The sequence below is a fragment of the Emydura macquarii genome, unplaced genomic scaffold (assembly GCF_026122565.2).
Source record: "Emydura macquarii macquarii isolate MOO-44397 ecotype Brisbane River unplaced genomic scaffold, CSIRO-AGI_Emac_v2 contig_3530, whole genome shotgun sequence".
In the NCBI taxonomy this organism is placed as follows: Eukaryota; Metazoa; Chordata; order Testudines; family Chelidae; genus Emydura; species Emydura macquarii.
In genome coordinates this window covers 2,014,182-2,041,802 of record NW_027133667.1, presented here as the reverse complement: position 1 = coordinate 2,041,802, position 27,621 = coordinate 2,014,182, and the positions used below count along the sequence as shown (strand labels likewise).

The following is a 27,621-nucleotide window of genomic DNA, read 5'->3' as shown; positions in this document are numbered from 1 at the left end:
AATCAAGATCCTGCCTAGGACTTGTTAAAAGCCTCCCCTCCAGAGAAAGGGTGTGGCTGGAGTTGTGGGAGTGAGGTGAGCAACCAGAGAGTTTGAGTAGGTAAGATGCTGTCAAGAAGCCAGGAGGGTTTTGGAGAAGGAGCAGAATGCTGGCAGGAGAACACCCAGCAGGTACAAAGACTGGGAGAGGAAAAAACCCTGCCTGAAGAGGGCAAAGGACCTTTCCCAGGCCTGAGGGAAGAGATCCTGCCAGTAGGGGAAAATCAAACTGAACTTTTGGTTCGGCACTAGAACCAAAGACAGAGAACCAGAGACAGGACTGGGAGCCATCAGGGAGCAGCCATTTTAGAGCAGCTGTTTTACCCTCACCCACCACTAGAGGGTGGAAGAACACGAAAGGGTGAAGCAGTTCCCTGACCTACCGCTAAAAGGAAGTGTTAGACTTACTGAGGTAGAGGAAGAGCTTTGTCACACTGGGTATTGTGGGAATCCCTGGGCTTCAGCTAAATAATTATTCCACAGGGGAGGAAGCTTTGCTTTATTTTAATTATGTGAAACCTGAATTGATGGCTAATGGGATTTTTCATCATTTTCTGAGAAGTTTACTACTCTGGCCAGAATTTGGCTGATGTGACCTGGATTGACCAATATAGGATTTGGAGTATCAGAAAGTCATTCATGAGAGACCAGTCAATTTATTTTGGGGGCAGGAAGAAATGGGCAATGGGCCTAGCTTTAACAAGCATCAGAGTAGTGATGCTTGCATGTGACTGCTTTTTCCATTTAAGTCTGAATGTCTTAATTTGTAGAGGAGTTTTTTTTTAATCTATGTGCATAGTCATAGTTGAGATGGCACTTTTTTGCAGTTTACCTAACAGAACAATGTGTCATGACACAACATGATATTGTACAAAAGTCATTATGTGGTAATGTAATCACTGCACTGGCTCAGAATAAATTTTTAGGGAAGTTAAATGGTACTGAAATAGATATTTCTGTTTAATTTTAGGTGACAACCATAGCTGTAGTTGCTATTTCCAATTACTAGTTGATTACAACTTATAGTACACGTCTGACATATATTGCTATGGTTTCTTGAAAAGTAGATGCACTGACTGGTGTGATCAGGTAGATAGAAGAATTAGAATTTGGTCTATTCAAGGGGATTGTTTAAGATTAGTTAACTGATTCTATAAACTCTGTTGCTGTTCGTACTATCCTTTAGAACAGATTTATACAGCAGTGAGTTTTTACATATAAACAAAAAACCTTGTTGTTTTAAAAATCTATTACTGCACATTTAAAAAAAAAACCAACCCAAAACCAACAACAAAAAACCAAACCCTAAACTTCTGTGCAGGATTGTTACTTTTTTTTTTTTTTTTTTTTTGTAGCAAACTTGCAATTCTTGCAGTCCCACAGTGGCTATGAAGTTCTAAGTCCGTGCTGCTCACAGCAGAACTGAGCATTTCCAGATGTAGATTATTTCCTTTTAGAACCTCTCCATTCTTGTGGAAAATCCTGAGGGATCCATTTTATGTCAATATAGAGACTGCTGTACCATGTACCACTTGGGTCAAAGTCCTTTCTTTTGTAGGTCTGTGAAAGCAGTTGGTTACTTGGTAAAAGGGGTGGTGGTAGACTGCTCCAGAATGTATTTGTGCGCCCCATAGCACTCAAGAATACATGATGGGGAACTCTTCATTTTCTTCCCATCTAACTTCTGTAGTGCAGTCTCATTGCTCAGATTCCAGTATTTAGGTGTGTATCTTATTTAGATCATGCTTCCATCTAGCAATGAGCTAAATACCACTAATTGCCTGGGTTTAATAGGAAAATTCCCTTTGGGCTGGTTATTCCGTAATTGTCTGTGTGGGATTTCTTGCACCTTCTGAAGCATCTGGCTGCTGTTGAAGATGGATTCATTATTGGTTGGTTTGAAACATTGTTACATTTCTTACTGTATGCACCTATTAATATTTATTTTGATGAAATGTCTGTGTACTTTCAGCCAAAATTACATGCCATAAACCATGGCACTACATACTGTGGCAGAGAAACTTTGAAGGCCTTATTAGTTCTTTTGGATGAAGAAGCTGCCAATCTTCCTACCGAAAACAAAGCAGAACTATTATATGGTGATGAAAACGTAACTACATTTGGAATCACCTCTGTTTTAACACTGTTTAGGTGAGTACTAGTAAATCTTTAAAATAAAACAAACCCCTGTAATTGATGGCCTCCCAAACAAGAATAATATCTTGCTTACACAAAACGAATTACTTAATAGCAAAGTAAGAGGTGTATTGTCAATTTGCTGTAAACTTTTTTGTTTCCAGTTTCTTTTGTTTATTCAGTATATCTAATTTTCACTTCATTTCAGAAAAGTATGTTCATAGCTCAAAAACATAATTTTAACACTAGTAACTTATACAAAGAAGTGAATCTACCACCTAAAGGGTCACTTTTAAGTAAAGGTAAGAAACTACATAAACTGAGGGATTCTTTTTGCTGGAAATCACATTTCTTTCCTTTTTTTCCTTTCCTCTCTTCAGACTCTAAAATCTCTTAACAATGTGTACTTCTGTAACACCTTTATTTTGAGGATCTCAACTGCTTTACAAACAATAAACTTCGTAACATTGTGTTGTAGGTAAAGGATCACTTAATTCTCCACCTAAATACAGGCACTTCTGGGATATAACACTGTTTGTCGGTTCTTATTTTTAAAAAATGTTTTACCTACATGGTGAAATGTATCACTTTTTCCTCAAAAAAAATGTATTTTGCTAATCTGTATCACTACCACTAAACTTGAAATGCAGGTTGGTCACTGGCAGAAACACAGGAAATATTAAACTTATAGTTTACCATCTGATTTGTGAATTTAAAATTCCAGATTTCAGTATCAAAAGGCTTGGTTCCAAGTATTTTCTGAATTTTAACAAGTTTATTTGTTGTGTCCAGAGATTTCATTATTTTTATACTGAACAGCCACAAAAATCTGTTTAAACTTTGTGGTCAGCTGTGCCTGGGATCTGACCACTTTCCAGAAGACTGTTTATTTTTAGGGCCAAGGCTGGAAGAGAAAACTAAAGTGTCTCATGTATGAAACTTTCAGAGATTCAGATAATTTCTCTTGATCCCTCCCCTAGCTCTCTGGCTCCAGTGTGGGCTTTGTCAGAACTTTCAGTTTAAATGGTTAGATTGGATGGTTCCAATGTTACCTTTTAATCGTAAAACTTGGCAAGAAGTTCAAAATGAAAAAACCTTTCTACAGAGGTACTTGTAAGAAGTGGCTACAATCTCCTTTATCTGATACTGACAGTGATTTTGTTGCTGCCATCCATATATCTTTTGACATTGAAAGTACCAACATTAGCAATAAATCATCAAAAAAATTTAGAACTTTTCCAAACAAAGTGAGATTTTTCTCACTGAATCAATCTCTTCTGTGTATATTGCAACTCTGAGAGAAGATGTTTCATCCTTTGCTTATTAGACAGATCCCTGCTGCTCTCCACTGGAAACAATACTGAAACAATACCTTGTATGTATATCTTCTTGGAGTGCAAATACTTAAGAAAAATAAGGGGTGGTTGTAATTATTGTGAAGTCTTACTGATGGCAGAAAGGGCTTACCTGCTGTGTTTCCCATAGCATTTTCGGCTTTTCTTTTTTAGCCACCAGAAAAAATGCATTGAAGATTAAAATCAAAATAAGGAGACTGCTCCAGTTAAAGCTACTATCTGTGTTTTTAGAGTAAATTTGGAATGAACTTAGACTAAATATTTCCATAATTTATTTTAAAAATGTACACAACCCTTTCTTCTCTGGCTTCCCTGCCTCATTGACAAGCCTTCAAGGTCCTACATATCTTTGCTCCTCCCAATTTTCTATTGTCAGTTATGTTGCTACTCCCGTCCCCTCCATAATGTCAAGGATGCCATCTTTGGCGCTCCATTTGTTTCCTTCTCCCAAAACTGTTTCTGTGCTTTCTTCCATGTTGCTCCCCTATTCATCAAATGCCCTTCCTAAACTGGTCTGCAAAGCCACTAATCTCCTGAAGACCCACTTTTCGTAGGCATTGTGGAAGGAACTAGCTCACTGAGCTAGAGAAGCTACTAATGTTGGCAATTCATCTTGCCAAATATGTACCTCATCTTGCAGAAGTCTTGACACAGCTAAACGTGTCTTAGAGATTCAGATCTTCAGTGGAATACCTAGTCAGGTTCTGACTCTGCTGAAATGAAACCGCTATTTGTCAGTGCAGGCACATTGGCTGACAATGATAATAAATAAAGAGGAAATCATTAGGCATATATTTCCAAGTAAAGAACAGATTTTTTTTACTGCAAAAAGCAAAACCACTTGTGTATGCATCCAAGTCTTGTGTCCATGGAAATGAACTATGCACAAACTGAAAAACAGAACTGTATTTGTCTGTCTGTGAGAACTTCCATCAAAGTGAGTGTGTGTGTATATAAGAGAATAGTTACTGTGGAGACTGACCAGAAGTCTTTGAAGACAACCATGGGAAGAAACTTGCTGTAGCACCACCAATGCCACAAGTAAAAATAATGTGCCTGTAGAATCACAACTTTGTGGTTATACTTAAACCCTAATAGGATATGCCAGTTGCTGAAACCTTAAGTCAGAAATTTTATTGTATTACCCATCATTACTTCAAACGCACACTTTTTTTTCAGTGTGTGGGGGCTGGGGAGAGGGGCAGGAGAAAGGATAGAGGAACAGAAGCTTGGATTCCTCCATTCCCCCTATTTCTGAGGCGCTCTTAAGCTTAGTAATTTTAGTTACAAAATGCTGAAGTGTAATTAGTTAAGAATTTATCTTTTTTTTTTCTTCTCTTTTTTTATGTAGATCTCCAACACAATCCAATGAGTCTTCTCCAAAATCTCTCAGACAACGTATTAAAACATCCGTTGGTGAAAGAAAAATTAAGGTGTAGTATGTTTATTTTATATAATAATATATATTATATAAACGTAATAGATATAAAATAATTTTGTGTGTATGCATCCAGTCTCTCACTCACACAAATAAATAAATAATTTGTGTGTGTGTAAATAATATTAATACTTATTGGTAAATTTTACCAAAAATCCCAATTGAAAAAGCATTGCATAAATGAAGAAGCATATTGGTGATTACATTAGTTATAGCTCCTTAAAGAGGGAGCAGTACAGATACAAGCCTGACTAGAAGAGTGACATGAAAAATGAATACAGCAAAGATTGTAGGAAAAAGAAGCTTAAAAATTTGACCGGGGACAAGACATACTAGTGAATGGAGGCCTTTTGAATTAATCTATATATTTTCATAGTTTGTGTAATTGAAAGAGAAGTATAATAAAAGCAAAAATAATTACAAATGTATGCTCCTTAACTCTTAATTTTGCATTCCTGCTAAATTGGGCTCTGTAAAACAGGAACAATGGAGTTTTTCATTATCATTCTATGGGCATCTTCTTATTTTTCTAATTTCCAAAAAGCTGTCACAAAACAAGATCTCTCTGGACAAGAAACTTAAATATTTAAAATTAAAAACTTAAACTCTATATCTTGTTCTGTTGTTCAGACAGAAATTACTTTTAATAGTGAGTTGGGTATTGTTAACGACATCATTTAGGAGAATGTCTCTAACAGTACTGAAAGCTCCATGAATGCTCTTTTAGCAGGAGTGCAAAATTTAGGTTATATTGGGACCCTGATCCCTTGTGTGTGGATGTTAGGAGCTAAATGAAAGTTGGCCACCTAGTTCTGGCAGATGGGTTCTAGAAATAGATTAGGAAATAAATCAGATGAATTTTAATAGATGAGGAAAGACTATGATAGTATTATCAATTTGTGGTAAAATGTACTTATTTAGCAATAAGAGCAAACAGTAGACTAGCATAACTAAAAGGAACTTTTAATAAGTGGGAAATAATTTTTACACAAAATAATTTGGGATATGTGTGGGAGAAACAAAACAATCATTCCCTCCTAGCACCAAAATAAATGAACTGGGTATGTTGGGGCAATGTTTAATTATTCACAGGGTATAGCCTAGTGTGTGTACTCCTCTGTGACATAATGTTACTAGTGGCCTCAGCCCCAGATAGATTTATTGGGTTTTCAATAGAATTCCTTGTAGAACTAAAACCAAGCAAACCATCAAATTTGAAGCATGTCTGTGTATCCTAAATATACTTCTATTTTATATAAATAGGTTTAGCTGTCAAATAAATGAAGGAACAATCATGGTAAATTAAAGAGTGAAATTTAGCCTAAAACAGATACCAAAAATATGTGAGCTGACAGTCCAGATAACCATGATTTTAGTCTGCTTTTAGTGATAACAAATTAAACTGGGGTTAGATCCATCAAAATGTGAAAATATGTTAAATAAAGTACATTGTAGGGCTTATTGAAATCAAAGGAGCTCCCTTGCCTGAATGAAGAGTTCAAGACTGGGTCAATTAACACTTGTGTTCAATATCAGAAAGTCCAGAGTGTTTAATTATTAAAAGTAATCATTCTTAATAATTAAAAAACCTTTTCTAGTCTCCTAAAAGAGATGTATAGGAGTAAGGCTTTCATCACAGAACTTACCAAAAATATGACTCCGGAAGCTGATTCTTGATTACTAAAACATTTTCACTTTTTCAGCAGGGTAAGAACAAAAAAATAATATAAAAAATGGTAGACTGGCTTTTTTATTCTCAGTTGAAGGAGGTTTTATGGGGTAATCAAAATTGGTCTTAGTGCTGCAGAGGATGATTACTTGGCAGCAGTCTTATGTGACTTTTAAAGCCACTGCCACGCCCACAAAGAATGTAGAGAATCACTGAAGCCATAGCAGTTTCCATAGACAGTCTGAAGAATATGGCCAGCAGAAATACTTCTGAGGTGGTAAAAGGCACATGTAGCAGCAGCAATAGCTGCAATCTTTACAACCTTGATTAGGATGCATGCAGACACCACACCTGTGGCAGGAGCACACTGGGGAGGAGGCAAAACTATGATCCTACCCTTTCTTGCCTATGCTCCTTGTGGTGGTGCTGTGACTGCCACCCACCTTGTTTTTACAGCGCAGGATTGATTACCTTTTTTGAAGGAGCCAAGGGATAGGGAAAGACTATGAAACTACACAACCAGTAAAAACCAACCCCTAGTTTCCCCTAGGACTAGAGAGCCATAACTATCTCCTTTATGGTTGCCCCATCCCTGCAGTGCTAAGCAAGGATTAGTGCCTAATACTTGTAAAGATCTTTTCCTTTGAAAAAAAATGCATATGGCTCAAATTAGTTTAACTGTATCCAGATTATTGAAGACTTTTTATTTGCCTTTAATTGCAATGTCTACTTGTGAAGCATAAATTATAATGCAAAATGTTCAGACAGAAATAGTTTGTTGGCTAAAGATTACCTACAAGCAAGTCTCTATCTATGGGTTTGTCTATATAGTGTGATTTCTAAAGTGCACTGACATGATGTGCATTACTTGGTCCATGTAGACCCTGCTGGGGTGAACTAAAATTTCCCTACTGAGCTTTAATGTAGTACTGTATAGTAAAGATCTCTAAGAAAATCTGATAAATGAAAAGTGGGATGTTTCCATACACTAATTTTTATAAGTGTATCTTGTACCCTCCAGAGCAGTTGTTTACCAAAGCATCTCTATAGGCAGTCATGCATAAAACTGCAGATTTGTAAGTTTGAAACCTGGGACAAAGTAAGTATGCGTGCAAGCAAGTAGGCTATTGTGAATTTGTGAGTTTAGTGTAAAAATCTGTGGAGAGTTTCCATTGTTCCAAATTTCAGCTTAATGAGTTAGCTAAGTATAAGTGAAACCATGAAGAATAATGCAGTACATTTGGGGGCATGTTAGTCCCATAGCTACCTTGCAATTCAGGACAGAGGCCCAGAAATGTTTCCATATCTCATTCCTGAAGAGTTATTAGAGGTACATAAAGACCAAACAGTCCTCAGAAGGGGATCTTGTCAGGAAGTATGCCTGTTATTCTTGACCCATTGAAGGAAGAGGAAAAAGTAGGCTCCTGCTCATTTTCCCTAGCAGACTGCAAGAGCAGGTCAGAGTAAGAGATACTTGGGTCTCCTGCATTTTCCTGTAGAAAAAAGGTAAGAAGGCAGATCACATATGTAAACGGTCTCAAAGTTCAGGTTCAGTTTGAAAGATGGGAGTTGTTTTGTCAGGTGGGAAGGAGAATTATTAATTTATCTGGCCTATTTCATTCAGCCCTATTCTTGAAGTGCAGTGAATCGTGCAGCTATGTTACTTAGAAAGGTTAAGGTGCTCCAGTCTTTGGGCCAGATTGTGCCCTCCTTACTTTCCCTGACTTCAGTGTGATTATTTGTGTGAATATCTGCTCATCAGTGTGAGTAAGGTGATCACAGTCTGGCTTCTATGCAATTAGGTGTACAAAGACTTAGGACCACAGGCAGCCTTACCAGAAAATTGCTCACCTCTTCCTCAGGCTACCCTTGCCTCTGTTTCCTTTGGCTGGGAGGGCAACTCTCTGTGAAGCCAGGTTTTCTCCTTAGTCACACAAACTTACCTGTAGTTCTTTACTTAGTTCTTTACTTAATTCTGTATGATGCTTTTTGAATTGGGTTTGTACTTGGATGACTTCTTTTAATAGATTCATAGTGGATATCTTCTTTCATTGAAGAAAAACCTCATCTTCTATTTGTGGATCATACATCATATAAATCTGTGGCTGAGATTTTACCAGAGACAGAATAAACATGGAGTGAGAGTCTAGGTATCTATGAGAGTGATCTGTGGTAGTTCTTACTCTTGCCATGAACCCTAATGGGCTATCTATGTAGAGGCTAACGCATTTCTTCAAGTAGAAATGAATTCAGGCAAAGTGGAGAGGAGACTACAGAGAATGATCCATACACACATCCTGTCCTATAAATCTGTTTATTTTTCTGATAAGATAATTTTACGATGACTACTTCTAAAACAACTTCAGATATTTCATCTGTAATAATTCTCATGGCAGGCAATTACCCTGGCAGTTTCGGAACAGCTATGTGGTCTGAAGTCTAGTTGTATTTGGTAGGAATAGAACCATTGGATATAGGTTACAAAGAGTAATGCTTGTTTTGGAATTGCTCTTCTTCTTCCATCCCATGTAATATGGAGAATTGTAATATGGAGGATTATTTTTATATATAAAGGGCAACTCTATTCTCTGATATTAGTTGTAGTGACTGTGTCCATGTGTTAACAGGGATATTAGTTCAAATTAACTATGTTGCAATAAAGTTAGCATAGTAAGCTGTGCTCCAGTCCTAAAAAAAAAAAAAAAAAGAAGTGCAGGAAGGAAGGAAGGAAGGCAGAAGGACAGATGGTAGCTCGGTAATGACCCAGGTTACTGAGCTGTCCTCTGTCTTTCCAGATTGGGAAGATGTATGGTGAGGTTCTTTTGGATGTTCACTGGGACTGTCCACCATCTTAGAGAACTGAGCACCTGATCTGTCATGAGTGCTGAGGAGAGGTACCATACTTTCAGGAGGAAGGTTTGAACACACCTGAAGTATGAACTTGTCCATTGAGTGATTCCTATGCATGACGCTAGGAGGCTCAATAGCAGAAGACACTGAGCGATGGTTGGCCTCTTGCACATGTGCAGTATGGATATAAGGTCCTGGCTCTTCTGGAATCTGTCAGGTGATGGGTAGGTTTTTGCCACTGAGGTGTCTTTGTCAACTCCCAAGTGAGTTATCCTTGTCGAAGGAATCAAGGGACTTTTCTTGATGTTTATTACAAACATGCACTTGTAGGAGATCCAGAATCTGAATCATATCTTTGTGGACTGCAGCTTGGGGGTGGGGCTCTGATCAGGATGTTGTCCAGAAAGGGGTATATATAGGTACCTTATGACCTGAGTCTGGCCAGTGTCACTGCCAGCCCTTTGTAAAGGTCCTGGGGGCTGAGGAGAGACCAAATGCGAATGTTTTGTATTAGTAATGAAGTGTACAATAAGCAAATCTTAGGAGCCTGCAGTGGCATGGTCATATAGGACTGTGGAGATAAGCATCTACCAGATCCACTGAAGTCAGGAGATCTCCTTGAGACAGGAATGACATCATAGAGGCTAGGGTCTCCATCCAAAATTTCATTTTCTTCATCCATTTATTGAACCTTTTGAGGTCGAGTATGGCTCTGACCTCCCTAGTGTGTTTCTAGATGATAAAGATGATGGAGTACAACCCTGCGAACCTTTCTTTTGAGGGAAGTCATTCTATTGGTCCTAAATCCAGGAGATTAGAGATCTCATTCCAGATCTTTGTAGTGTTGTTGAAGGTTGGAGACTAGAAGAAGGGATGGGATAGAGCTTATAGCTCAATGGAGTATCCCTGACTCACTATCTCTCTACCCATTTGTCTGTGGTCAGTACGGACCATTCCTCTGAGAAATGGGAGACTCTGCCTCCTAGATTCAGATCTGTGTGTCATATTATCATAACATGGTTTGGTGGGCTGCAGAACCACCTCTGGGCTTTCCTGCCAAGCATCAGTTCCAAAACTTTCCATTGGTATATCTGCTGTCCTTTCTCTGATATTTTTATGAGGTGGATGGATGAAAGGATTGTCTGCCTGAAAGCAGATTTGTACTCCCTTCTGAGAGCACTCAATGGAGAGGGAAGAGACTGCTTAGATTTTTGCAGCATTTTTTGCCACTTTCTTTCTCCAAAGAGGAGAGATCTTGTGAACTTAGAGGAGCACAGGACTTTTTTGGAGTCCACTGTTTGCCCTGTTTTGGAAGGCATCTACCTTCCAGGCTTATAGCCATATGTAACTTGTGGCTACTGATTTGGATGCCATGGCTCTGGCAGAAAATCTCATTGCATCCATTGAGGCATCAGCCATGAATGCTGTTGCTAGGGAAATTTTCTTAAGTATAGGGCTGGAGCCAGCGTGGTCGCTGTCCTTCAGAGCCCTAAAGTCCTCCAGCAAGGACATTATAACTCTTGCAAAGCATGTGGCAGTTAGTGATGCTCTGGGGGTAAACAAGGAAGGTTTGAAATCCCTTGTGTGGGGAGCTTCCACTTTCCTGTCTGTTGGGTATTTATGAGAGAATTCCTCTTTTAAAAAAAATCTATATCTTCAGGTAAGGATTGCCACTGCGACATCAGCCTTTGGGACTGCAGTAATAACGTTCTTTGATTTTTGCAGCTTCTGGAGTCAAAGGTCATGCTAGTTAATTAATTTACCTTTGTCAGGTTTCTCCAATTCCTTTTTGATCATATCCTCCAAGAAAGGAGGACTGCAGAGGAATCACTGCCTTGGGGAAGGATTTTGAGAGAAGTTATTTGCTTGGTGGCTGAGGCCATGTCTACATTACAAACTTATGTTGACTCAACTTACTTTGGCATACAGCCAATGCAGTTAGTACATCTCATGTGCGCATGCATACTTGGCTCCTTATGTCGGAGGTGCGTGTGCTCACCGGGATTGCTTTTATTGATGCAGAATGTGGTGCACCATGCACAGGTATCCCACTGCAACTCACCATTGTCCAGCCTGCTGTCTTTTAGGAAGTGTTGACAATTCATGATGGGGCCAAAATGAGTTGCTCAGGGATGACTGTAAGCATAAGGTCAACGTCCCAGTTTGCAACTATCTCCATCCCATAATGTTATCTGTATCCCATAATTTTCATGCCTTTTTTTCAAAATCCTACAAACTTGTGCAACCCTCCTTGCTGTCCACCATCTTCAACAGAAGCATGGAATCTGCACAGCTCTGAATTATTGTCATGAGCATTTCAAGCACAGAGCACATAATCCTGCAGTATTTGTAGAGTCACAAGAAGAGCTACAAAGAACATGGTGATTCTTTGGAGGGCAGATTGCTGTGGGACATAGCGAGAACCAATTGAAAGTTGTTATTGGTGTTCACTGAGCAGCTGCAGATGGCGGAGTGATACTTCTGGTCTAAAAAACAAGCACTGACTGGTGGGATTGCATCGTAATGGAGGTTTGGGATGATGAGCACTTGCTGTAGAATGGATGCGCAAGGCTACATTCCTGAATCTGTGCGCTGACCTCACCTCAGTCTTCCAGTGCAGGGACATCAGAATGAAAGCTGCACTGACAGTGGAGAAGCGAGTGGCGATTGCACTATGGAAACTTGCAATGCCAGATTGCCACCAATCAGTTGGGAATCAATTTGAAGTTAGGAAATCTACCGCGGCAACTGTTATTATACAAATGTGCAGGGCCATTAATTGCTTTCTGCTACGCAGGACTCTGACTCTCAGGAATGTGCAGGGCATAGTGGATGGATTTTCAGCAGTTGGGATTCCCGAATTATGATGGAACGATAGACAGCACAATATCCCTATTTGGCACCAGCCCACCTTGCCACATCAACAGAAGGGGCTATGTTTCTATGGTTATGTAAGCACTTGGTGGATCACCAGGGTATTTCACTGACATCAACGTGGGCTGATCAAGGAAGGTGTATGAAACTTACATCTTTAAGATTACAGAACTGTTCAGAAAGCTGTAAGCAGAGACTTTCTTTCGTGATTGGTAGATTACCACTGGTAATGTTGAAATCCAGTAGTGATCCTGAGCGACCCACCCTACCTCTTGCTCCCCCAGACTCATGAAGCTGTACACCAGCCACCTCAACAGTACCAAAGAACGCTTCAACTACTGACTCAGCAAGTGCAGAATGGCAGTTAAATGTGCCTTTGGTTGTTTGAAGGGGTGCTGTTGTTTACTCACAAGATTCGGTCGGTTGGTCGGTACCTACCTACCTACCTACCAGGCCCTGGACTTTTGCAGTCTGGTATGAATTGTGTGGTGATTTGCTGTATATGTAGGCATATAACATTCTAGTAGTATAGGGCAATGGCACCGAACAGTGGCATCATTTTCCATAGGTGGTGGTAATTTTAGCTCCTCTTGCTCCTGAAGATAATAAAGGCTGAGAGAATACAGCTGCTGCTGGCATCCTGACGCCGCCTGAGCCATATGCTGCTCGTACTGCAATGGTTCCTGCTGAAGTTCTCCTGAGTGGCATAGGAAAGTGTTCTAACACAGAGGAAGAAATAAGACAGCCCTCTCTCGAAACATTTAGCAGAGGATTTCAGAGTACCTTTGTGAAAGTTTCACAGAGACTTCTCATGGGGATTCATGAGACATCCCTATGTACATAAACAAATTGCTCCACATGGACCCCCTGCCTAACTCTGGAGGGGAATGAAAAGCAGATAGCAACTCTACCTCTCTTTGTTGTACCACTACTTTTTCTAACATGAGTAAATTAATGATAAGTCAAAAGATGTCTTGCTACTTTGTCTTCCCCTGCACTCACGGTTGCCAGTGCTTGACACCTGTCCCCCATACTCCTCCTCTTCTGCCTTGTCCACATCCTCCTCGCTGTTCAGAGCAGGGACCTATGACTTGGGCTCCTCAAAAGTGTCCACTGTGCTGTTGGTTGCGGGGGGTCTCCGCTGTACATGGCATGCAGCTCTTTGTAAAAGTGGCAGACATGCAGCTTGGCAGCAGATGGATTATTGGCTTTCCTGGCCATCTGGTATGCCTGCCACAGCTCCTTGGCTTTCATATGGCACTGCTGCTAGTCCCTGTTGTATTCTTTCTCCTGCATTCCCCAAGCAATCTGTTTGTAAATATCCACTTTTCTCTGGCTTGTCTGTAGCTGTATCTGCACCATGTCTTCTCCACACAGGCCCAGGAGATCCAGTATTGCCTATCTACTCCAGCAGGAGCATGTCTGGAGCCTGTGTAGCTTGCATGGTCAGCTGGGCAGTTGCACACAACAATGGAGAACTGCTAAGTGTGCTTGCCAAGCTGGGCAATCAGGAAAAGGAATTTCAAAAATTTGTGGGGCTTTAAAGAGGAGGGAGGGCTTCCGGTCTCTAGTACATCTGGGTAGTGGAGTTCACAATGGTGACCAGAGCTGTCAGTGTGAGCCATTGTGGGCCAGCTATTGGAGGACAGTTATGCTCAACATAAATACACTCACACTGCATCAACCTAAGTACATTGATAATGACTCTAGGCTACTTAGGGAGGTGGTGTTATTAAATCAGCATAATGGGGCACTTATGTTGGCAGGAGCCAAATTTAAGTGTAGACACACGCACAGCTGGGTCAATGTAAGCTGCCTTGCATTGACCTAAATTTAGTAGACCAGACTTTATCCTCAGGAGCCTGCTCGAGTTGGATATGGGTTGTGAACACACTCTTTTTGCATATTGCCTTAAATTTCTCAGAGGGACAAAAATTGTTGCATGTTTTCTAACTCCCTCTTAGCTTTGGAATCTGAAAACTCTCCTCCCTCAGGAGAAGAGGAGAGGTCTGAGTTAGAGGACAAATACCTTGTGGATTTTTTTCCCCTTTCCCTTTCTGTTCTTTTGCGGTTTTTTGATGCATTTTGTGGGCATGGGTGGCTGACTTTGGTCAGGGTGAGTCCTTTTGCAGCTTGCCTTTATGTAGAACCTGAAGCTTTCTAGAAAGTTCTCCTTTGAAGTCCTCTCCTTCAGGGCCCCGATCCCCATCAGTGGGAGATGGGGGTCTTATCACCAGAGTTTTCTGACTTCATTTGGGAACAAGGGGGAAGACTGGATATGAACTCTGCTTCTCTCCCAAAACTATTTAAGACCCATTTTATGACTTGTGGGGAACTGGTAGTCCCATAAGAGTCTTACCGTTGTGGTCCTGTGTCGCCCCAGGACTTATCACGCAGATTGGTTGGATGAAGTCCTCCTCATTCTCAGAATTTCTCCCTCTGTTCTGCTCTGTCTCTCCTGGTCAGGTTTTTCTGCGGTGGAGTTGCAGCTGTTTGGAGAAGTATGGGCCCCAACATGCCTGTCCGATTCAGAGTCCATTTCTTAGCAGAGAGAGGGTTGGCTGGCTGAGAAGAGGCAGGACGTAATTCATTTTCTGCCAAGCCTGGAAAAGCTGCCTCACATATAGAGCATTGTTTGGATTTTGCCTGGTGCTTGGAAGAAGGGGTCTTGGAAGAGCAGAAAACCGTTCCTCGATGCTCAAAAATTGTTGAAAAAATATAATTGAAAAGGAAGGGATGGGAGTAAAACAAACCGCCACTGAACTGGTGCTAGCCACAGAGGCAGAAGATTTGGCAGCCATCAGGAGAAGGGGTGTGGCCACCATGAGCAGTGCTACAACTTTAAACTACTTCCAGAAAGACACAGTGAAGGGTAGCTGCCCAGATGTAACAGAATTGTGGGAGATGTTGGGCTGCAGAAGTCCTCTCCCTACCCAATAAAGCAAGATAAAGCAAGGTGGGAACCAACCCAGCTGCACTTTCTAATCAAAAACTGCCTCTTTTGGAAATTTAACTTTGCAAATCTTCCTTAGATGCGGGCCACACAATTTTCCTCCATGCTTCTAGGGACTTCTGTGAATAGTCTCCTAGATGCCTAGCATGCCAACTGGTGCAGGATTTTAACCTCTTGCCTGCAGCAGCCGTGAGGCCTTGGGGCCTTGGTGTTTTGGATAGAGTGAGATGAATAGGGTACAATTGGTGTGTGTATTCTCCATATGCTTGAGATACATCTTAGTGCTAGGAATGTTAAGGGTTAGAATAAAATGGTGGTAGAACTATTTCCCAGGAAAGAAGAATTTACCTTGCATAGAGAAGATTTTGGAGCTATAGGAATAGCCTTCTCCTCAAAACAGCACCAGTTTGGTTCTTGTATGGGTAGGAAAACTAATTCCAAAACCTGCCTATCGGAGGTAATGGCAGCTAGATAGGTCATCCAGGTTTGTGTAATCTGTCATAGACCAATCTTGGCTTCTGGTGTTTTATGTGCCTACATATGGAACACCACCAGGGCTGGTTCTCCTGTTTGTATGGTGCTTGGTTGTAGGACTCAAATCAGTGGTATTGGAGAAATTCTAATGTGGCTGAGGTCACCAGAAGTTTGTGATTATTATTATTATATTTATATAAAGGTAGCACCTAGTGGTCAGGGCCCTGTTGTGCTAGGCACTGTACAAAGAGGTAGTCTGTGCCCCAAAGGGCTTTCTGTTTCCTCTTGCATCAGAAATGTAAATTTCACCAAATCAATTAATGAAATTCCCTTTCTGAGTTCTGTCTGAATACCAAAATACATCATAGGTTAATGGAGAATCCATGCTGAAGTACACTTCTCTTCCAATGTCCAGGATGTTAACTGTAGGTGTTGCTAGTCTGGATGAAAGAGTCCTTGCTTCAAGAGGACTGGTCTCCTCTTTAGGTACAATATGTGTTCCTTGGCTAACTAGCAAGTTCATAGTGTGTTTTGAGCAGTGGAGGGACTAGGAACTCTTCAACTTTCCTTTTTCTTGTATCCTTTATGTGAACTGTCTTGCAAGGTAGCAGATTCTTCTCTGCCCAGCACATTATTTCCATTGTCAGGGGGAGACTTTGACCTCTGGTTTCTCCCTGGTTTGGAAGGAATAAAAACACTCATGCTCTAATCATAAGACAACCTCTAATGGAAGGTAGAAGGAGACATCCCTTATGAGCATCATAATTGTCTGGTACGTGATTTCTTGACCTTATTCTGAAGTAGCTGGTATCTGGTCACTCTCATAGGCAAGATACTGGACTCGATGGACCACTGGTCCAATTCCATAGGACCATGTTTACATGTGGGTTTGTTTGTTATGGTTCAAACATATGACTGATATAGTGGCAAGGTGAACTAAAAGGATTTGTTCTCTGAAATTTTGGAAATTTGTCTTCCAAGTATGTTTCCTGTGTTATGAGTCTTTCTTCCATAGTAAGTCTGAGCAATCCAGAGTGAAAATTGGGTTGCCTTTCAGCATGTTTGTACTTACCTGCCCACAAAGAGACATTAAGATGTGATCTCAGGATGATGCCTAACTGCACTGTATCAGGTGTGTGGTTCCATATTGTCAGAAGAAATTTCTGCAGGTTCATTTTAAAAAACCCACTCGGGATGAAGTCAGTGGATGGCACTCAGAGTTTTAGCCACTGGAGATAACTGACTACAGAAGACCGCTGCCAGGAAATGACTGATGCAATGAAGTTTCGGATCTTTACAAATTTTTTCCATGATGACCCTTGCTGTCCTTTCTAATCCTGTGATTCTATTATAGTAAAATTATGGCCAGGGACATGCCTGCTTTGACTCCTGGGTGAGCAATTCTCTGCATTGGGTTCAAAACCTTTACTTGATTAACTGGTTCCCATCACACAGCAATCTGAGGGAGGGTTTCAGGGGATTGACAGGCTTCTCTGCATGGCCAACCATGCTGTAGGGTGGGCAGGGTGTGGTGAGCCTGCTACAGAACACTGTTGGGAGCCTCCATAGAGGAGAAAAATCCCCATGAAACACTCCTCAGAGGGGAGGATGGTGAAGGCTCCTGATTTTCATCCCATTTGTTCATTATCTATAATAATTGCTGCCTTCTGAAGATGTTTGCTTTTGCTGTTTTGGGACTTGGAGTCTCTGGGTTTTGCAAGATGAACCCCTAAAGATCATGAGGATCCCCTGCTTCATAGTGAGAGGAAAGGGAGCAGTGCAGGAGTCCTGTTTCTTTGTCCAAAGAACTGAGAACTCTCTTCTTATCTGTGGGATGGGGACATTTGGATCTTTTCAGGGTTTATTCTTCCTCCTGCTTGGATCTGTTTCAGGACATACCCCCTGAGCTGACTGGATATTGTCTTCCTTGTCCGGACTCTTTCCTTGAGTGCTCAGAAGCTACCACTTGGGCTTTGGAGTCACAGCTTCTTGGGGGAACCTGACATGCTGATCCAACTTTGAGCCCCATTCCCTGGCAGTGCAATTGTCAGCTGGTTTTCAACAGGCAGCATAATTTGATCTCTGTAGAGCCTGTAAATGTTGCTTCACAAAGGGAACACTACTTAAATTTAGCCCATGTTTGCAAAATAGCCCTGCCATGCCTATGTGAGGGCAGAGAAGTCCTGGAGAGGAGATGCTGCAATGGTGGACTGGGTGGTTGAAACCACCACATTGCCAAATATATGATCCAGGGGAGGAGAGGAAGAACGTTTTTATGCAGATTATCTAATTAAAAAAAATGGTCAGGAGAAACTGAACCATCAAAATGTTCCACTGATCGCAGCAAAAAATCTGAGCGAAAGACAGGGCTTCGTTCTTGAGCTTCTGGCAGCAACATTAGATAGCCTCTGAATTTCATAGGTGGAGTCATTAACCCATTAGTGATGAATAGGGAGAGAAGCTGGGCAACAGAAAGGAATGGAGGCAAGATGGCTACGAGTACAGAAAATACTAGGAGAATGAACAAACTTACTTTTATTTTATATAGAGATTTTTTTCTGGTCTGCTGATATATATTATAATGTACAGTAATATGACTTTAGAATCTGTACTTCATTGTTAGTACATTTAGCCCACAACAACTATAGTGAATTTTCAGTAGTTTGGCTTATTTCTCTTCTTAATATAACTGGAGACAACCTTTCCTATACAAGGTACTATTTTTCTCCAAGTAGGAACCTAACACTAATTTCAGGTTTTAAAAAAAATTGTGGATAAAGGACTCGACCAAACCTTGTCAAGTTGAAGTTCATTGTAATTTTACTGTACACGGAAATTCTTCCAAGGAAAAAGCTCTACAAAGAAGAGAATTTCAATCTGCCTTTCTCGTGTGACTTGATTATGTCTGTGTAAAATGACTTGACAGCAATGCATGAAGCTGGGTATTATTCTTAGTTGTTTAGTTCTCCAAAAGATGTTGCTAGCAAGAATTGTTTTGCCTATTTGTGATTCCAGTATAAATAAAGAGAGTTTTGGAAGACCATCAACAGGAAGCTATTAAGATTTTCTGTGTATCCACTACACTTGTGCAGAGAAACCCAACGTTTGACTTAAGAAAAGCAATCTTGTTGTGATACTAGTCTCATCTACTGCACCAAACAAGATTTGGCTTGTTTGTTTTTAATGGAGAATTATGAGGAACATCTTTGCTTAGTGATTTTAACTTCTGAGGAGTGTACTAAACAATTTTACTTATTTTTTGACACGATAGACATTTTGCAGTAAAGAATAATTCTAGCCTTTTTTGCTATCCCATTAACTTCTGTTAGCATCTGATAAACGCTGCTTATATGAGAGCCCAGTATTTGTGATTCCAGGAGCCACCTAAACAGCTTTCCTATAGCCAAATCCTGAGAGTCTCAAGGCATCCTCAAATCCCATTGATGTGGTGATTTGAGACTGAATGCTTTCAAAACAATAGTGAGTGAACCTGAGATAGTCAAAGGCTGGTATAGTGTCTTGCTAAAGATTTTGATGGATTTGGGACAAGGAAAACTTGCTATTATCTGAAGGATAGCCAGGACATTTTTCATGGTTGAATAAAGTGATACTTTGGTTTGGTCAAAGCAAATGACATTTTGCCACTCTTTCTCTTTCCTTTTAAATCTCTTTCAACCTCCCTTTCTTATTTTTTTTACAAAGGGAGAGAAAAATATTTCCTCCTTTTTATCTCCTTTTCTCTCTCTCTCCCCACTCTTTTCCTTCTCCAAAGACTATCTTGATTGGTTGGCCAGAAATAAAAACATGTGTTTGTTGTTACTGATGTAGTCTTTTAAATTCTATTATGCTATTCCAGTGTATAAAAACCCACTCTGAGCATTTTTACTGACTAAGTGTTGGCAGTTCTGTCTGTATGCAGAGGTTGAAGGGAGATCTGGAGTAGATTATCAGATGTAACTTTTTAGAAATAAAAAGGAGGGCATACATTAGTAACATTTAATACATGGGAAAATATGGGCTTCTTGTTGGCATATCATAAACAAAGTAAATAAAGTGCACTTTTTAAAAAAGGTACAAAAATTCAAGTAAGTGCATATGCTACCTAATATGCTACCCCACATTGCCTTTGGTATACCACAAAACGAGGTGTCTATGCTTATTGTACTGCTCCCCTCTTGGTGTGGTAGTGGCAGGGGACCCCTCTCCTCTTCTAGTGAGGCAGGGAAAACAATATAATCCCCCCTTCCTCTACAGCAGCAGGACCCCTTCCTCTCAGGGGACAGCAGATGTACTCTTTAGTACTTACTTCAGCTGGTGGGGTATATCTGCTTCAGTGGATCTTGGGACTTAACATCACATTGAGATGAAAAGGGCAGTTTACACTTCTAAGAACTGTTGTTTCATGCTGACTACAAATTCAGACCGTTATCATTGCATCAAATACACTCAGGTCTCATTTTCGTGCCTCTCTTTGCAACAATGAGGGTTAAAGTCTTTATTTCTTTCTTAAAGTGTAAACCAAGATTATGATATAATCACATGACCCCAGAAGCTATTGAGCTCATGTAATACCTCTGCTTTAATTCAGTCCTGGGCTCTTGCTGCCTTCTGCTTTAAACATTTTTTGTTGTTGTTGCTGCACCCTGCATATACCATAACTTATTGCTAGTAAATACCCATCCCCTGACCAGCTGGCTTCAAGTGCTTCAGCAAACTCTTAAAGCTTGATTAGCATGGTCTTGGACCTTGTGCAGTCATATACACTTATTTAAAATGGGTGTGAAACAGTAGCATCAGTATGAGTGAATGGACAATTCTTATTTTGTTTAAGGTTTTGCACACACTGCATAGTCAGAAATGACTACACAGGGTGTAATACTGCAGAGAAACTAGGCTTTGAGACCAAGAGCCAAGACCCAATGAAGTCTATAGACAAATGGCTTTTTGTCAGGCCTTTAGTGTTAAAGTCCTAAAGTGTCCAAGTTTGAAGCGATCTCAATGGACATCCCCCAGGGCATTTGACTCACTATGTTCTTACAAACTTTCAGAGCTGACTTACCTCATTAAGGCTTGTGAAAGTAAAAAAGAAACCCATGTGGTTTCTTTGACTTCTTTGATGTTCCATGTGCTAGAACTGTCATGTAAATGAAATATCTTAGTCAGGTCTGTACAGATTGTAACTCATCCACATTACCATGAAGAACATGGGAAAGATCTGTAATATTTTTTTGACTATCAATGAGGGAGATAATTAGTCTATAATTAGAATCTCCAGCTAACAACTCCATTGATAATATACAAGCCAAAACTGAATCCAAATCACTTTTAGCTGTAATGGTGCTATAGTACTAACAATAGGGGGAAAAATAATTGCAAATTATTTTTGTCGCTAAAGTAAGGAGATACTATTAAATACACAAAGGGACTAGATCTATTGAATAAGAAGGTGCTGTTTTACAGCTACTTTTCTGAATAGAACTGCATTTTAATGTCCATTTGCTTTACAAGATCTCATCTTGGGCACTTCTACTTTTTCTCTTCACACATAAAAGTGTGTCACAGTTCAAGTGTAGCTGTACCTTTGACCTCTCTCAGTCTGTCTGTGGGCACTCAAATTCGATTCCTCGGATTCACCCTGCTTTTAGACTGCGTCTCCATATTACAATATCCTTGTTGACCAAACAAGTTTCACAAGCAGGCCCAACTCAGTTGGCGCCTGCCAGACACTTCAGAAGCAGACACACCCAAAAGTTTCCTCAAAACAAAGGAAGATTTATTTATCCAGAGGAACATAGCAATCAGACAGAAGTAAGTTAAAACAACTATAGGCCTACATGAATATTCTTACGTAAAGCTTAGCTTTTCCCTCAAGACTTAGTAAACCCAAATTATCCCAGGTACACCTGTTTCTTGGACCAAGTTACAGTCTGCTTCGCTGCAGACCCTGCCTCTCCCTCTTTGTCAGGGCTGCTTTTTTTACAATTCTAAAGTTCTTTGTTTAAAGCAGTGATATTCCAATCTTAGTGGTTCAGGAGCAAAATTAGCAATCAATATTACCCAAAAGAGCCGCAATAGTTATATAGAGAGAATTCTCACAGCAAAATGACTGACCAAGTATTTTACAGTTGGTTAATAACATAGTAAAAGCATCTTGTTTGGTTAATAACTTAGATTGGTTAATAGGTAAATTACATAGTGTTTTAATATGTGCTGCAAAGAGCCACAGGAGCCACGTTAAAGAACCAGATGCAGTTCCCAAGCCTCAGTCTGAGTATTACTGATTTAAGGTTTCCAGCTTGAAAGGCTCTTCTTCTCACCTAAGCTCGGAGATGTTGTACCCTATTTGAGACAGGGACAGAACCTCAAAAGCCTTGACATTTATATTGTCAGCTAAGCATTGGTTATTGGGCTATCTAAAACCACTGACTTTGGTTCCTGCAGATGTGCAAAACCACATAAGACAGAAATAGCCCTCACTTATCCTTAGCAAGCAACACAATAACCATCAGACATCCAAGGGTCACCTGTCAATCACTTCGAAGTCTGCTGAATTGTACAGATAGAACTCAAAGCAAAATTTGATCTGCAGAACATATATTATTGGGAATAAATAGTCCAGAAAGAACAAAGCTTGATATTTTATTCAAATCCCAGATTGATTTAATAGTGCTGGTAGCTGGGGAAACCATATTTTTATATGTAAACTGAACAAATTTGATCTGGAGTCTTTGATGCCAGTGAATATGGAGATACAGCCCACAATGTCACTTTTATTCCCTTTTTATTGTTGAACCATACTTTCTGATTGATATGTACTAATCAGCCAGGTTTCTGGCTTTGGAAGCTTGGGGGAGAAGATCAATTGTCTCTAAAAATACTGCCGAGGTAGATATGATAGTGTTCTTTGGCATTGTAGAATTCTGACAACTCAGGCTATGCAGATGCATTTAACACATTTGGGACTTGGACAATATACCTGGGGAAATCATCTGGCCTGCCTTTTACACTCTGTATGGAGATGATTGGTTTTATGAGGGAGTTTAAAATTTCAAATTTTCATCTAACAAGTATACAATAATATTGCATGTTCTACTGTTAGACTAGTCTTTAGTATATTTGACTCAAATTTTATATTGAACTACCGCTATTTGTCTCTCTTTTTGAGGAGATGCTTTTCTGAGGTTTCTTTTTTCTACTCTTTTACATAGTTTGTTTTGGTGGGGAACCTCATCCCAATGAAGGTTGCTTTTTGACATTTCAAAGGAGATGGTGGGAAGGGGGAGGGGCTCATCTTGTACATAGCCTGTGTAAATGATGATTTGGCTCTAGGCAAATACTCACTGAGATAGAAGCTCAAAATGGTAAATAGATGCTACCAAATGTCAAGCCAAAAGAAAAATCTCTGACAGGGAAGCTTAGGTTGAGGGGCTTTTAAAAGGCTTAAATATGCATCTTTCAAAAAGAGACGAATCAAAAAAATCAAACAAATATTCATTTTAGAATGCCTCCATTTATTGTTAAATTCAAGTTTTCTAGAACTAGTTTATCTAAATTACAAAAATCATAAACACTTTACTTCATCTTGGTTGTGTTGAAAGCATATTTTAATTTTCCTGGTATTTTAGGTAATTTTTTTTATTCATTTTACCTTTTAAGCTAAGGTTGGGAGGGAGGGGGAAATAATGATACCCATGACCTTTTATTTTACCAATAATAAAGCAGTTTAAAATAATTTTCTAAACAAACATTAAAAATTAAAACTAATGTCATTCACTTCTCATAGATGAAACAACCCTTGATCAGGTCTCAGTTCGCTTGTACTTACAAAGATGACCTGATGACTGAGAAGAAGAGTCAGCACTTTTTCAGTATGAGCAAAATCCCGACTTGCATACATCCAGCACCAAAACAAAGGCTTGCTCTCTGTTTTGAAGCTGAGCCTCCTACAGGTAAACTGCATTAGGTCTGAGTGAATGAGAAAATTTTACTGATTGTTCAGGCATTATACCTGTTGATTTTTATTAGACAAACTACTACAATCTTTATTAAAAGTCAAATGTAAAGGATTTTTTCAAGAAAAAACAAAACTGCGTGTTTAAAGCTTTGAACAAGTTAGTCAGTAAAAACTGATCTAAAATATTTTTTAGTCTATGCTATGTATGATAAGTGCTTTGAAATTGGCAGTATATATTTAAATGATTTATTTTTTATTGCCATCATAACCTCCAAATACATTTTAATCCCACGTAAGGTTTCTTTTTACCTGTTTTATGGAGATGACCTAAGGCTTGAGTAAAATTTATATTTTGAATGGGAAAATTTTGGCTAGTTGTTAAGTTTATTTTTTAAACAATAATACATTACAAGATGTGTATTGTTAGGACATAAGTATATTCATCCTTTGCAGCATTTTGATCAGCGTATAAACGTATTTCCTGAAGTTGTTGATGGTTATATTTATGCATGCATAATGTCATTTTAAAATTTAATGGTGAAGTGTGTCTATGGTTTGGTTTGTTCATTGTTGTTGGATAGTTGATGGTCAGTCAAATTATTTTTATTCATTTATTTCAGAAAGCACTCTTTTGTTACAGATACATGACCTTTATGTTGTTTAAATCGTAGGAATATCCTGCTAACTACTTTAGGAATAGTAACTTTTTTTTCCTTCCCAATATTCTCTTACACAATAGAAGGTCTAAAGTCATCTCCTGAAAGACCAGCACTTGGAACGAGTTCTGGAAATGTTCATCAGAATGGAAATAAAGGTGAAAAAGCAAAAAGTTGTCAGCCAAGAAACAAAAGCTCAAAGAGGAAACACATGGATTTGAATATTGAGAAGGTCATCTGCAATAATGAAAACGAACCATCTCAGTACACAAATATTAAGAGACCCAAGAAATCAAACCTACTACAGGAGAAAATGAACAGCAAACTAGATGGTGCAGGAAAAAGCAAAAAGGCTACAGCCAAGAATAAATTGATTGGTGGTCAGACAAAATTAACTGACTTTTTTAGACTCTGAATCTTATTTTTATTTTGATGTATATAGTAAATGTACTATTCCATAATAAACATTGTACATTTTGAAAGAACAAGATAACAGGTGCATAAACACATTTTGGCTTCATAGTGTCCAAATGTATTATGTGAAAGTAGGTTACATACATTATTTATTAGACAAATACAACAACAAGTCTTGATTGTGCAGAATTCTCAATTTCAGTAACAATACATTGTAACTATTACAACTAGGTTATCCAGTGAAAGTATCAATCATGTTTCCCTCTACTTTGAAATACAGATATTAGTATTTAGATGTACACATAGCAATGCCAAAACTATAACGTCAAGTTTCATTAAATTGGCAACCAATGATTTAATCTTCTTCAGAGAAGAGGCCAATAGTTTTCAAACTTGCCAACAAGGTCGATAGACTCTTCCCAACATACACCTGAGCACTGAAGAAAAAAATCATTTTACTCTTTTTATGTTTTAAGTTGAATTGAAATAATCTTTTTGTGGAAAAACATACACATACTTACTGTCAAAATCTCTCCTTCCTATAGGAAATTTAGCTGAGTTTTCTTCATCCCCAGTCTCTCTCCTTTCCTGTATTGATTCAATATTCTGAATTTCAGTGTCAGATGGAAAAGCCATAGATCCTTTCAATGCAAGATAAGGTAGCTGTTTTATACCTAGGTTCAGCGGCAGACCATGGCTTATGAAATTATGTTTAGAACCTATATTCTGAAATAAGAAAAAAAAAAAAGAGGCTTAATGTTAACATTGTTTTTAATTCTTTTTTTTTATTTAATTTTATTTTTATTTTCCCCATTCAGAACAAAGGCATTATAACAGACGGTCATTTAAAAGCGAACAATGTCATACATTGAGTCTTTGGCTAAAACACCTTAAAATCTAAATGCCTAATAAAAGAATGTGGATGATCAGATTAATTTAAATTTAATTATTTAGTAGGGTTGAAAACCTCTTGGTATGAATGGCTAATCCTGCTGACATCTAAAATATATTCTTAGCACAGAATGGACAAAATTTTCAAACAGTGATATCTAAATGAAAGTAGACTCAGATTTTCTTACAGGTTCTGACCACCTGGAATCCTGGTGCAAATCAGGTCACTTATTTAGGTTCCCAAACTCAGATTTAGGTGACTAATAGTAGGTATCTACATTTGAAAACTTAGCCTATGAGTATACAGTAATTGCATGATCTTTTGTAACTGAAATCATCCACCACAACATTCTTTTAAGTTGTAAGTTTTAACCCTTTTAAACAGACTATAAAATGAGCTTTTATTCATATTTTAGAATTTATAAAAATGGAAACTCACTAAGAATTTTGGGTTTCTGTCTTCCTCTTCATCCAGAAAGCTGCTGTCCTCCATCTTGTAATGCTCAAGAGAAGGTGTAGCCCCTGTCTTCTCTGTTTTACCTCCATTCCGAAGAGCTTTTCCTATATTGAGTGTATTTAGTATCATATCATCATCGTCTACCTTTCGCATAGACTTCGAAACTGAAAGTAAAAAACCTTGAGAAAAGAGAGAGAAAATTAGTATTAACATGCAGGATGAAATATGCATTCTTAGTTGCTTAATGTTTGCATGGAAGTTAAGCAGGTTTCAGATATTATTTAGGAAAGCTGCCCCATGTAAATTAATGTGTTCTCCAGTTATGCCTTATATATCTTGCAGATTGAATAGAAACCACTTCAGTGGCTTATGAGATCACCCTGTATAAATGACTCATAATTAAGAGGCTACCATTTTGAATAGTACTTGTAATGCCATATAAATTAGAACTACTTAAGTATGGTATTTTTTACCATGGATTATTAGCTCTTTTGTAGACTCATAGAACAGTACAGATTAGTAGTTCCTTTTAATAGCTCAATTTTAACAAAATTCACAGGATATCATAATCTCTACTCATGCTTTTTTTTAAATTAGGTCTTAATTTTCACTTAAGGCAGTTTTAGAAAAGAACTAATTTACACATGTAAGAAAGAGGATCAGCAAAGTGACTTATTTTGTTTTAAACCCTAGTCTACTATATTTTAAAGTGGAATTGATTTTCAAATCTTAAGAAAAGAACTGAAAAAAAACATTAAAGGTAGCGATGGTTTAAAATAATATTATTGGCTTAATACAAGCAAAGCTGAAACCTTTAACATTTGTCTAGTAAATTGTGTACCTTTTTATTTGAAGCTATAGGAGGCAATCCTCACTCATGGCTGATCCATATTCTTGTCAAAGTTTGGAAGCAGTTTCCAATCTGAAAGGGTCAGTGCTGTAAACATGAATAGGTCAGTACTCAGATCATAATTTCAGATGTTCTGCCATCACAGAGATAGCAGGAGTCTCCCTCTCCCACTCTGAACAGAAACTTCTGGTTTTGCCTCAAATAATCTTCCAGATTTAATGCCCTATTCTCCCCTCCTGTGTTTAGAAACAGGATAAAAGTTTATGGAAGGAGATCTTTGTGGAGATTCCCCCACATTGTGCTGTTTGAGGAGCAGCATTTTTCCCCCTTGGGGAAAGTGTAAGGGGCCTGCCCAGACCTAGCAGATCCTAAGGGATTTATTTGATTCCAGGACCATTTGCAAGTGATCCTGTACCTCTGCACCAGTTCTGACTTCCATATATCCACCTTCTGAGGATCCGCAGGTCTTGAATCTAGGCCCACTGCTGCATCCGCAATACCACTCAATGGCTCTAGTAATGACTGGAGAATTGAGAGCCCTACGGCCCTGCCCTCCACTAAATGTACCACTCCCAGGGACATGACTGGAGGAGCACCAGAGTCCCTGATTG

At 39.1% G+C, this 27,621-nt stretch overlaps 2 protein-coding genes across 3 annotated transcripts in view; one reads left to right on the top strand and one right to left on the bottom strand.

The window, feature by feature from the left end:
- Nucleotides 1–24,907, top strand: part of PARPBP (PARP1 binding protein) — an 80,403-nt gene extending 55,496 nt beyond the window's left edge. For both annotated transcript variants that reach the window (XM_067536137.1, XM_067536138.1), the window contains 4 exons: nt 2,012–2,190; nt 4,882–4,963; nt 23,572–23,737; nt 24,482–24,907. In XM_067536137.1, the coding sequence (XP_067392238.1) occupies nt 2,012–2,190; nt 4,882–4,963; nt 23,572–23,737; nt 24,482–24,813 (759 nt within the window). In that variant the 3' untranslated portion in view covers nt 24,814–24,907. The remainder of the gene's footprint in view (nt 1–2,011; nt 2,191–4,881; nt 4,964–23,571; nt 23,738–24,481) is intronic.
- Nucleotides 24,908–25,199: 292 nt separating this feature from the next.
- Nucleotides 25,200–26,391, bottom strand: PMCH (pro-melanin concentrating hormone). Its single transcript, XM_067536141.1, has 3 exons — nt 26,143–26,391; nt 25,334–25,538; nt 25,200–25,249 (listed from the first exon to the last, which is right to left on the bottom strand). Exons 1-3 carry the CDS (start codon nt 26,389–26,391, stop codon nt 25,200–25,202), a joined length of 504 nt encoding a protein of 167 aa, XP_067392242.1.
- Between the last annotated feature and the right edge of the window lie 1,230 nt (nt 26,392–27,621).

Coding starts and splice junctions, on each gene's coding strand:
- PMCH (XM_067536141.1), bottom strand. CDS start 26,391: ATGCATATTTCATCCTGCATGTTAATACTAATTTTCTCTCTCTTTTCT. Junction 25,539..26,142: donor ACAGAAACCCAAAATTCTTA/GTGAGTTTCCAT, acceptor TTCTTATTTCAG/AATATAGGTTCTAAACATAA. Junction 25,250..25,333: donor AGGAAGGAGAGATTTTGACA/GTAAGTATGTGT, acceptor TTTTTTCTTCAG/TGCTCAGGTGTATGTTGGGA.